The sequence below is a fragment of the Acyrthosiphon pisum genome, chromosome A2 (genome assembly GCF_005508785.2).
Source record: "Acyrthosiphon pisum isolate AL4f chromosome A2, pea_aphid_22Mar2018_4r6ur, whole genome shotgun sequence".
Lineage (NCBI taxonomy): Eukaryota > Metazoa > Arthropoda > Insecta > Hemiptera > Aphididae > Acyrthosiphon > Acyrthosiphon pisum.
Window position 1 is genome coordinate 51,132,438 of NC_042495.1, and position 12,793 is coordinate 51,145,230.

Genomic DNA, 12,793 nt, shown 5'->3' on the forward strand with positions numbered 1-12,793 from the left:
CCTACTGTACAGCAGAGCGAAATCCACTTATACCCACCTTTTTTTTTTATTATTTTACACAATAATATATACAATCTGTACAGTTGATGCACAATAAACATATTTAATAAAGGCTATAATATATGCCTAGGGTTGCCAGGTAATATTTGGGTGGATAGGTTTTTAATGAGTGGGTTTTGGTGTGTTTGTAGACGGGCATGAAAGATTTTGTAGAAGCATGTAGCTTCTTCTGTCACGGTTTTAATTGACAGGTCATTATGTAAAGTGTAATTAGAAACAAAGGGTGGAGCATTAGTAATTTTCCTATAAGGGCAATATTCTGAAATTGTTGAAATTTGTTGGTATTGGACACTTGCTGTAACCTATAGTTGGAGACCATATAGGTTTGAGTAATGTTTTACACATAAGAACTTTAATTTTTAAACTGGAGTGTTTATTATTTGTGAGTAGAGTTCGTAGCCTGCGAAGACGGATATTGCTATTCCAAGTGATGCGCTAATCTAGATTAAGTCCTAGATATCCTACTGTGTCAGATGTGGGAATAAATAAAAATGTAAAAAAATAAATAATAACCTACCTCTTAAAATCAGCCCCCCTGGGAAAACCCTTTAATTTACACCCCCGCCTAAGTCCGGCCTATTTATAATAAATTGTTTTATTTTAGCAATCATAATATTGCGTAAAATGTATGTAAATTCAAAATTATTAACTAAAATGATATTGTAGGTCAGATAGGTATAAGCTTAAACATGGAATGGTATTATCCAAAAAATGTAAGTTCCTTAGAAGATCATTACGCTGCTCACCGTGCTCGTATGTGGCAGTTTGGAGTTTTTGCACATCCGTTATTTTTCGGAGACTATCCTGAAGATGTAAAACAAGGAGTTATGGAAACTAATCAGTTTTGTGGAATATCATTGAAACGACTGCATGATTTTAGTGAAAATGAAAAGTATTTAATCAAAGGTACCTATTATAAATATCAAATTATTTCTCTTAAAAAAAATGTAAATATTAATCGCATGAAACACAATAATCTTGCCACTATACAGCTAACAAGATATTCGTCAAACTAGATTTGAAATTGTTAATATGAATAACTAATAAGATAATAACCAAATACCTACAATATGTCTATATTATTATATAACTATAGAAGTGTATAATATTATACATTATAATGGACAAATAATTTATTGTTAAATTGATAACTAAAGTCATAATATATATTTTTTAGCACAACATTGCATGACTATTATCAGCTTATCAGTTATCGTCGTATACTCGTATAATAATAATTAACTAAATCTAATTTATTCATTTTCCATTGTTAAAAATAATACTAAGATTGGTAGATTTATAGTGAAAACCATGACTAAATAAAGTGGTGAAAACCATTTTGAATTAAGCGTTATAAGATCAGCTTAAGAATGATTTATATAAATAGGTAATTAATATAATTGTAATTTATAATTAGAAAGTACCTATCATAAAAATGAAAAAATAAAAAATAAAATAAAAAGCTCAAAAGTCTCTCAAATGTTTTGAAAATTTTACCATGCTTAGGTAAGGCTAATATAAGTAAACAACCCAAATTTCAAGTTTTTAAGAATGTTTTTAACCGAATTACAACAAAAAAACTCCCAAAATTAAAATGTCTATAAATAGTTCAAAAATGACTAAAATTTCCGAATTTCATACCTTAGGGAACAAAATCCAAAATACAACAAAAAAGTTCTCTTGTCATTTTTTATTTGAAGCAATATTTCTGGTAGAAAACGTCGTCCGTAATTATTTAATATTATAAAATCGTGAAATCGTACGTTTTTTCTCCTTTAACAGCTTTTATTTCGAGTACCGTTTCGAAAATCGAAAAATGACCTTTCAAAAGTACCAGCTCAAGAACATATCTTCAGAAAAGATGCTACATTTGATACTTTTGAGCAAGTTTAGGGGGAGAAAAAGTGTTTACAGAATAAAAAAGAAATAAACATCATTGTAAAACCGATGGGGGTAATCGAGCATTATTGTTGAATCACTCTGTATACTGCGGTAGTGCGGTCAACAAAGTTCTTTCTGACCACTTATAGTTATTTAACATATTATGGAGTACCTAAGTGTATAAGAATAAAAGTGTGTGATTTAACTTTTGTTGTATGTTGACTGTTAATTGTTTTTAAATGTATTATTAATTATTATAGCATATTAGCATATGGAATTAATAATTAATAATAATTTTTAATTTAATTGATTTGCTGCTTTTGAGATTTGGGACTGCATAGCGCGCATAATAAACAATAAATTATTATGAATTCAATAATTAGTATTTTATTTTGAACTCAGGAACATTAGATTTTTTGGGTATCAATCATTATTTTTCGGTACATGCAACTAAACTACAATCAACTCAGCATCAATCATTAAAGACTCGAGATTCTAATTTTGAATTATCATTAATTGAAGAGATTCCTTATTCAAATCCGACGTGGATAAAAGTTTGTGCCCTGATAGAAAAAATATTATTTTATTTTATTTCTTGGCGAATATTTATTTAGGAAACTCCCAAAGGCATGCGTAATTTGTTGTGTTGGATTAGAGATACATACGGAAATCCTAAGATTATTATTACTGAAAACGGCGTTTCAGACAAAGGACAAAACGAAGACGAAGACGCATTAATTAAAAGAAGATATCATTATGTAAATATACTATACTTTATTTAATTAAATGTAACAAATTATTTAATATTTATTAATTATTATTTATTACACTATAATATTCAATATTTCAAACATAAATTAAAGTAATATTCACTATAATTTAAAAAATGTATTTTATACGCCATTCTTCGTTATACAAATACGTTCAATTATTAATTAACATTTAAGATTTAACAGTAATTTAAGTATTTAAATAAATTAAGACTAAAAATATTTTATGTGCCTTAAATAAAATCTAAATATACTATAGTATGATCGTACAAAATAAAATGAAAATCTGAAATTTTTAGGGCTATTTAAGTGCTGTTCTCAATGCAATATACGAGGATGGGTGTAATGTGATTGGTTATGAAGTCTGGTCATTTTTGGATTCATTAGAATGGTTTTTTGGATACAGGTATAGTTATGTTAAATTCATCTTAAAATAAAAAAGCATGAACAATATTACTCGTAGAAACTAAATTATTTTTCAAAAAGCATAAGTATTTCCATTAATTTTTGTATAATAAGTTATTCGGGATTATTTCTGTGGTAAAACTTATTTTATCATCTTTCTTGAGATTGTATTATAGTTATAAGTAGTAATTTATTATGAGAATATTTTAATTTAAATGATTTTAATATTATGAATACATGTATACGTATTTCATACTTTCATAGTTTCATGTACTTAATACTTAGTGTCTAGCAGGGGCGTCATTTGGGGGGGGGGGGGGGGTGTGCAGGATGTACATTTGCACCAAATTTTTTTTAAAACGTCTTCTTTGGCCAGCCCACAATAAATATAAACCGATATATTATATTTTTTCAGTATTAAAAAAAAAATGTATTGTACTAATGTTTAATTTCCAAAAATGTTTGATGTTGTTTTATAGTCCCACAGTATTATAATTGATAAAATTATAACACGAACATTGTGAAGAAGGGTACCCATAAAATAGATTTCTGGTTTTATTAAGCTAGCTATATTATATATTTTGAGTATGCAGGGATAAAAAATATGTAGGTTAGGTTTGGTTAGGTATTTTATTATAAAGGTGATTTATACCCATACATTTATTTACCAAGTGTAAATGCTTTACACTTGTATACACTGGTATCCACAATATAAAATAAATACATTAAAAGTACATACCTACCTACACACAGTGGCGTGCTGACAAAATCTTAGACCTTGGCGCAATTATGATAAAAATACACCCACCGAATTCCCTGACATAGGGGCTACCCCCCCCCCCCCCTACCGTCCCCTCCACAAAAAAAAACCATGAATACTTATTATGACACTTCTATTAATATTGAATTATGATTAACTATACTTGTAATTAATGTATTCTTTCTGCAAAATTGTTGTCCTAATAACTTAAGAACTGTTGTCTGCATCCGTGTCTGCCTGACTTCATAGTCAGTATCTTTAACAAACATTTTTTTTGGAGAAAGGTTTCCTCATATACCTTGTTGTATGTAGTGTGTGAATATCAGATTTAAGTTTTTGTGAGGTTTCAACCTTTTACCTTAGGCTATCTTGTGAAGAAAAATAAATTTTATTACTTTATAATTATTACCTACTTAGTCACTATTTAACCTTACTCCTTAGTAAAAGTCAATCCTATCTTCTTCAGGAACAATAGTTTATGAAATAACATCCAACATGACAACATAGTCTATAACCACTTGGCCAGTGTCGGACTGGCTCGAAAAGGCCCAGTCCGCGATTTGGAAAAAAGGGCCCCCAAAAGGCAGATGGAAAATGTTTTGACTAGCCCAGAACAAAAAGGTCACTTGGCTCGCAAGTCGCAATCCGATTTATATGTACATTGAACATTTTTTTTTTAAATACAATTTCCATCTTGCATATTTATCAATTATCATATAGCCATACAAATAACTAAATACCTACGTACCTAACTAAAATTCAATCATTCGATATATTAACTGGTTTTAATTTATTTTCAATAGAGAAATTTCAAATTAGCTCCTACACTGGCTACACCACCTGTGACATCATACATTATAAAGAAAAAGGTGGGCAAGTGGGTGTCGCTCTGCTGCACAGTAGGTTACAAGTGGGTCACTGTAATGGACGGTGTTAAATTTGAATTCAATGATATTATATCATTGTATACGAAAAACGATTATATATATTTATATATAACCTATTTACGTGGAACCTTGATTTACATTTTCAATCCTTAGCTATAAAAGTTGAACATTTTATAAATTTTTAACTATAAAATAATTATTAAATTTTAAATTTTATAAATTTCGTCAAAATTCGAACTTTAAATGCTTATAAAAAAAAATTGTGCATATGTTTTTTTAATATTTTTCAACTGCTATTGAAACAATATATCAGGAGCATTGCATTAAATGTTCACGCTTTTTTACCCATCAAATACCAATTTTATTGATATTTATAGAAAAAAAACTAAAAAAATTGAAAACTGACAATGTCCGTGAACAGCACAAAAAGAGTCAAATTATTTTCAAAATTGTATGGTGTATAGAAAATGAAAATATAAACATTCAGTGAAATTTTCAAGTATTTACAGTCATTCGTATTTTAATAAGAAAATCGTTACATGAGAAATCGAGTGAATATGAAATGTTGTAAAAATATGAATTTCAAACGCTCATAAAAATTTAATTTGAGTTTCTTATAGACATTCTTTTTTCGATAAAGGTGGACAAACTTATGAGCAATCTTGCATTACATTTTCAAATTTTGGATTTAAAAAGTAAATTTTTTATGAATTTCTAACTCAAAATAGTTTGAAAATTTTCGTAATTTTTACGTATTTTGTCAATATTTGACAGAAAAACATACGATAACCAGCAAAGCACGTACTCTGTTTTATGTTGAGAAGCATCAATTATGATTGGAAGCAACCAATTGCATACTTTTTTATCAATAATAGCTGTACAGTAATTCATCTTCAAAATACCATATTTGCCGTAATCAGTCGTATCCAAAAAACATCACTTAAAATTAAAGTATTAACAAGCGACCAAGGGTCAAATTTTACTAGTTTTTCCAAAACAATGAATGTGTCATGTGAACGTCCATTCTTCTTTGTTAATGGGCAAAAAATATTTTATGTATTTGATGTGCCACATTTACTAAAGTCAACAAGAAATAATTTTTTCAAGTATCGTTTAACTTTTTTAAATGGTACGACAGAGAAAAAATTTCTTGTTAACTTTTACAAATCGGACCAAGGCATAAATAGGCTTGCGCCCAAATTAACTGAAACACACATCAATCCTGGACCATTTCAAAAAATGAAGGTGAAATATGCAGCCCAAGTTTTCAGCAACACAGTTGCAGCAGCAATGCAATGCTGTGTTCAAGGTGGTTCATTGCCTTTAACTGCTGAAACTACCATAACATTTATTGAGCATATGGACAAATTGTTTGACTTATTGAATTCAAAAAAGAAATCTGGTAGTAAAGATTTTAATCGACCATTTAAGAACACGGCTAAACAGAGAGAACATTTATTCCATATGCTTGAAGTATTTAAAAACATGAGAGTTCTGGATACCAAGAAAGTCGATGGATAAACTGTAATAATTGATGTTACAAAGCGAATGAAATTTTTGAATGGTTGGACGATAACAATTAGTTCATTATTAATGTTGTGGGATGACATAACCAAAACACCGGATTTTGTGTTATGCTTTTATAGATTTAATCAGGATATCATTGAAAATCTGTTTGGAATATTTCGAAATCAAAACGGAAATAATGTCAATCCCACTCCAATACAGTTTCTATGGACTTTTAAAAAAATATTTTTTGTCAATTATTTCAAACACTCTGAAGGATCCAATTGCCTAGAAGATCTTAGTGAAATTTTGACTACTATTGGGCATATTTCACCACCGTTGAATAATTCATGTGTGCTATTTCCAGACAAATCTCCTTTTAATTTTTGTAATTTAAAAATAGGTACCACTGATTACAGAGAGTTAAACGTTCCTGCCCAAAATGCCCTTACGTATGTATGTGGCTACTTGATAAAAAAATGTATAGATAAACATAGCTGTGATATATGCCTAAATTACGCTAAGCACCAACAGCAATTGGATGGACCAATCATTTTTGTTTACATATTTTAAATCCTATGAAACTGCCAACCATTCTAACTATGGGAATTTAAATGTTCCTCCAGATAATTTTTTTAATTATATTAATCAATTAGATGACATTTTTATAATAAATTTCCCTATCTTGGCAGTTGAAGAAAATGTTGGCAGAAAACTAAAAAATTTAATCGACAATGTTCCATTTGAACATCCATGCAAAAACTTTGACCTAGAATTTCTTAAAAGTCTATATATTCGCCTAAGGATATATTATTCAATAAATAAAATAAATAAAGATATGTCATTAACAGGTAGAAAGCATAGAAAGTTAGATATTCTTTCTCACCTATAAAATGTTATGTATTATAAATTTTATTATGTATTATTAGTATTATTTTTTATTCTTATGTAATGTACTAGTATTGTTTTTTTTATTATTATATTTTGTTTATTGTGAATTATTTGCATATATTATTTGTTATGTCTGTATGACTTAATATATATTCCTATCACATAATGCAACTTACTGCTCCTACTAGTTAGCAATTCTCCAATTATTATATTAAAAAAAAAATTATTGGAGCTTGTTATATTTTGTGTAGGAAGACTATAATTACAGGAATTGCAAACAGTTGTAGTTAAGTACACCAAAACGCAAGGTTGGGCAAGTTAACAAAATAACAAAATAATATAATATATACCAAGTACAAAAATTATGGTGAAACTTCTGTTTACGGACACTACTTAATGCAGATAAATTCTCAAAAGCTGACATTTCTAAATGCCCCGACATAATATAAATCGGTAGGAAAATACCTCATCACGGCATCACTTAATATAGCTGACATTTATTTTAATTCCTCTATGGCGTTCACTTTAGAAAAGTTTAAGTGTATAATATAATATTTAAAACAAATAATATATGTATGAATACCTTTATGTTATAGGGAAAAATTTGGAATGTACAGAGTTGATTTCAATGACCAGAATCGTTCAAGATATCCAAAGAAATCATTACAGTTTTTCAAACAGTTATTTCAAACGAGAACCTTACCTGATGTATTAAACGATTTGTATTGTGAAAATAATTGTGATAGGGGATAGTGAACTTAAGCCTAGAGAATGTATAGTTAATAATCAATAAAAAATTATATAATAATCCAACTTAAAATAGTTTAAAAATTATAAAGATTATAATTTTCTCTATCTTATTTTTTTTTAATAATTTATACTCTATACATATTACTCCAACTTTACAGCAATTTAGAGAATAATCATGATGGGGTAAATCTTTTAAATAATTTTAATATAGGATTTAGTCTTATTACTTAAATACTAAAAATATTTTGGTGAGTGTCAATAAACTTTAGAGGGAGCCAGAGAGGGGAGCTTGGCCCCCTAAGTCCTCTCAAAAGATGCGGTTTTGGTTTTTTAGGTGGTGGCCGGTGGGTGCCCAAATTTTGCTGGCCTCATAGGTAAAAAAAAGTTCATCCCGCCTCTGTCTCTCAGTTTATGGTTATATCATATATGATCGCCTATAGCATTGATAGCTGGGTGGAATGGAATGCGCTGCCCATTAGTTTATAGGTCTACGATATTCTCCCTCTTGCGCCAGAATGGCAGTGTGTACGGTTGAGGAGAGAACGCAGGCGCTAGGACCGTGTTAACTGTCAAGTATATCTTACTCCGTGATAAATACCAGGAAAAAAGTTTTATAAATGTATTAATTATATTCAAAATGAACAGTTTGTTTAAATGGATCGCTTTATGGATTAGCTTTCCATGCACTTCCAGGATACACTGCTTCCAGTAGTTTAGCCATTATTGAAACCATATTTGTACTTCCCCTAAGTTATAATTTTAATTTTTCTGTCGCTTTACGAATGGTCTCATTTAAGTTCTCAAATCTTACGATTGAACTTTGGTTTCGAGATCGTACACTCATAGCCGTCCCAAGGGGGTCAAAGAGGGCAAGTGCCCTAGGGCGTCCATGAATTTAGGGCGTCATAAGAACGAACAATAAATAGAAAATTGTGGTGTTTTAAATTAGATATTAATTTTCCTTTTATACTGTAATACCAAAGAAGAGTACCTACCTATTAAATTATATAATATATTATTATATTATTATATTATTAACTGTTAAATACAACATTATGTGAATAATGAGTTATATTTATACCTACTTAGTACTTACGTACATTTCACCACCCCCCCCCCCTAAATAAAATGTTTGAAGTTTTTTTTGTGCTTAACATTAGTGTGAATTTGTGTAACTATTTTTAGAATTTGTGCGATACTGGTTTAACCGTAAATTCAAAAACATATACGAGGGACTAGAGAAATGTTCGCCAGCCCCCTTCATGGAAAAATTACATTTATGAAATTAAATAAATTAAATTAAATTAAATCTTTTACAATTATTGCGCCATTAGTGTGAATTTGTGCGACACCCGTTGTACTCGGAAAAATCGTTTTTCTTTTTTGGGCATTTCCCCAACCCCCCACGAAAAAATTACATTTTTAAAAGTTTTCTTTTACTAAACAGTTTAGTACTTACATAGTTGCATGCCTATAATAATGCATAAATATCTATATTACCAACAAGCTGAATATGTGCATTTCGTTGCCCGTTAAATGTACCAACTCTATATGATTCAAACTTTGTTCAATTAGTTATTTAATATTCGGTGTATGGTGTTTAAAATTAATCTTAAATTTTCCGTTGCCCGGAATAAAAATTCTGATTTGCAGCAGTATATTATGAGGTAGGCAATCTACCTGCGGTAGATCGCGGATCCCTAGTTTGTACTTAAGTGTATGATTTAACTCTAAAGTACGAAAGTTATATCAAGATTGTCGTATTCTACCTATGTTGGATTAATATAATCAATAAATACAAAATCCTAATGTAACCTGTTGCGTCACTGTTGTATTTTTTACATCCAGATTTCCTGCTTTTCCGGTGGATTTTCCTAAAATTTTGTTTCAAAATAATCTTCTCCGTGATTATGAGTTATTCCCCCGGAATCATAATAACTTAACAGAAAACAAAACTATAAAAATTGTATTTAGGTATTTTTATATTTATACATACCAACTAAAGTCCCCCACATGGTCCTACATACTTCAAACTGGTATCAAAATGTTGCAAATTTTATGCAATTAATTGCATGTCTCGCTAAAAAATGTTCAATTCATCGTGGGGTCTGTAAATCCAAAAATACTTATGTGGGGGGCAAGTTCATGCCAAGTTCAAGGCCCCCCACACAGATAATCCAAAACAAGCACAGTAAGTAAACGGATAAATAACAAAAATGGTAGTTGAAGCTGTCGACTCAAAAAATTTATTTTTGCTAATTTCCTATGTAACATATAAATGGTATAAAAATAACAATAAGCACATTTTTTTTAAATATACTAGGTAACTATAACTAAAAATACCATAGCGGAGGCTACACAGCCCTTATAGTACCACTGACTTTAATCTGGTATCGAAATTTGGCAATTTTTCTTGGACTTATTGCAAGTCTTGAAAAAAATTGCAATTTGTTTAGCGGATGGTAAAACACAAAATGACGCGTGGAGTGCAATTTCATGCAGTCCCTTCACGTGGTCACAAAAACTTCAAACTGCTTTAGCAATATACTTAAGGTCCTATTATTTTTTTTGTGATTCATGCGATACAAAAATTAATAAAATAAATATATATTTGTTAAAAAATATTTTTGATAAAAAATTGCTAATTTTAAAAAAATAGAATATTTTATAAAATTTTTTTATAACATCTTAATTAAATTGAAATCTTAAAAAAATTCCCTTTGATAAAAAATTCTATATTTGTTAAAAAATCTTTTTGGTAAAAAAATTGGTACTTTCTTAAAAAATAGAATTTTTATCAATTTTTTATAAGATTTTTTATTGATGTTAATCAAACAGATTTTTTAAGTGTTTTTTTTATCAAATCTTAATTGAATTAATGAAAATAATATATTTAAAATATTCTTATGAATAGATTTAAGTGTAACATTTGCCCTAAAATCTATAATTTGAGAAAAATGCCCCACATTGTACAAAAAGCACAAAAAATGTCCTAAAACATGAAAAAATGACGTTAAAAAACAAAAAAATGCATTTATAGCTAAAAATGCCAAAAAATGCAAAATAAAATTACAATATTCTGCATCAAGGGAGTATGAAACAAATTTTTAGCTAGGATAGGCGATAGCATTGTATAGAATCGAAGGAAAAAAAATGCAAAAGTTATCAACATCCTAACTCTACTTATTAGCTATCGATATTATATTATAAAACTAGGTACTCGGATAGTCAGATGGAATGTTACGGAGCCGTATACATGCAATTTAGGCATCTACTGCCTCTTTTTAGGTGTATCAGGTGATCTACCGTACTATACAAGGTGTAATTGGTGATCTACAATATTATTATATTATATTATATTATATTATACTATTATTATACGCACATTATCGCAAACCGCAGTGGGACAGTATTGCGATAACGATTAATGACATTTGCAATATGACTACGAGTCATTAGCAATGTTGCTGGATAGGTTAGTTTCAAATTGTTCGTTGGTCGGAGTTTGTCTATAATGCGTGCGTCTGAATTTTATAAAATCAATTGTACATTTTTTACAACTTCACAATTTACTTCCGAATGATAGTGAAACGCCAAATTGTAAAAAATGTGATTCCAAAACAAAAATTGTGATCAGAAAAAAACGACTGGCTTCTGGTGAACAACGTAAGTACCAAAGTTTAAGATGCCTTAAAAAAGGATGCCAAACATTCCAGTCTCTGCGTCAAGACAATAATTTTTTTACTTATACGGATTTGAATAATAAATGTAATTCTAAATTGTCACTGGGACAAATTTTAGAGTTAGTTTTTTACTGGTCAGAAGACATGAGTATTGTAAACGTTTGTCGGCTTACAGGACGTTCTAATAAAACAGTAGTAGACTGATACAATTTATGCCGCGATGTATGTTATGACTATTTATGAAAATCGGAAACCTATGGGTGGACCTAATGAATGTGTTCAAATTGACGAGTCATTACTACGAGGGAAAAGGAAATATAATAGAGGCAGGATTCTACTGGGTGATCATAGAGGTGCAAATTTGACGGACGACGATAGTTCTGATTCTTATTCTGAAAATATTCCTCCTAATAACAGGAATAGAAATTATGGCAAACGAGTAGAAGAACCTTGGGTGTTTGGAATGTGTAGGCGGCATGATGGTTTACTTGAAAAACATTTTTTTGTTGTTGAACGTCGAGATAGAGCTACACTTATTCCAATTATTGAAAAAGAAATACTTCCAGGAACAACAATAATGTCAGATGAATGGAAACCATATAAAATTTTACAAAATACAGGTTATAATCAGGGCCGTATTTAGGGGGGGCAATGGGGACATTTGCCCCGGGCGGTTAAATATTGACTTATTTAGGGGGGCGGCCGGGCACCGCTGTAGCCTGGTGTAATATTGTATCAATAAATATTTTTTTGGAAAGAATTTGTACTATGATTTGTACCATAATTTTATGGCGTTATATTTTATAACTCAGTGATAGCATAAAATATAATTAATATTATTTTAACATAGGTAACCACGGTCCGCGATTGCAGATAGACAACCATGACATAACCACAGTTACTATCATCTATCATCATATCTATTATCAAAATTATTTTCAGCTACTCTCATAGATATGGCTACATATCTATGGCTACTCTTGACAATTAAAATATTATTTTCTTCCACATAAATTAAATTGTTACTTAAGGGGGCTGCAGCAGGTTTTGACAAAAGTCAAAACTAATGTAGATTTGACCAATCTAAACATTAATTTTGTTTGTTATTGTGTTTTTAAATATATTTAAATTCCGTATCATAAAATAAACCTTAAGAGGGCGGGAGGGGGCTCCAGTTAATGAAAAAAAGTAACTTTTAGA

At 29.6% G+C, this 12,793-nt stretch overlaps 1 protein-coding gene across 1 annotated transcript in view; it reads left to right on the forward strand.

The window, feature by feature from the left end:
- The window catches only part of LOC100162119 (myrosinase 1-like), a 17,852-nt gene extending 9,914 nt beyond the window's left edge, over positions 1-7,938 (forward strand). Inside the window, exons 7-12 of the mRNA XM_029489955.1 lie at positions 727-966; positions 1,856-1,947; positions 2,325-2,495; positions 2,556-2,699; positions 3,011-3,117; positions 7,757-7,938. Coding sequence (XP_029345815.1) covers positions 727-966; positions 1,856-1,947; positions 2,325-2,495; positions 2,556-2,699; positions 3,011-3,117; positions 7,757-7,913 — 911 coding nt within the window. The 3' untranslated portion in view covers positions 7,914-7,938. The remainder of the gene's footprint in view (positions 1-726; positions 967-1,855; positions 1,948-2,324; positions 2,496-2,555; positions 2,700-3,010; positions 3,118-7,756) is intronic.
- Positions 7,939-12,793: the final 4,855 nt, after the last annotated feature.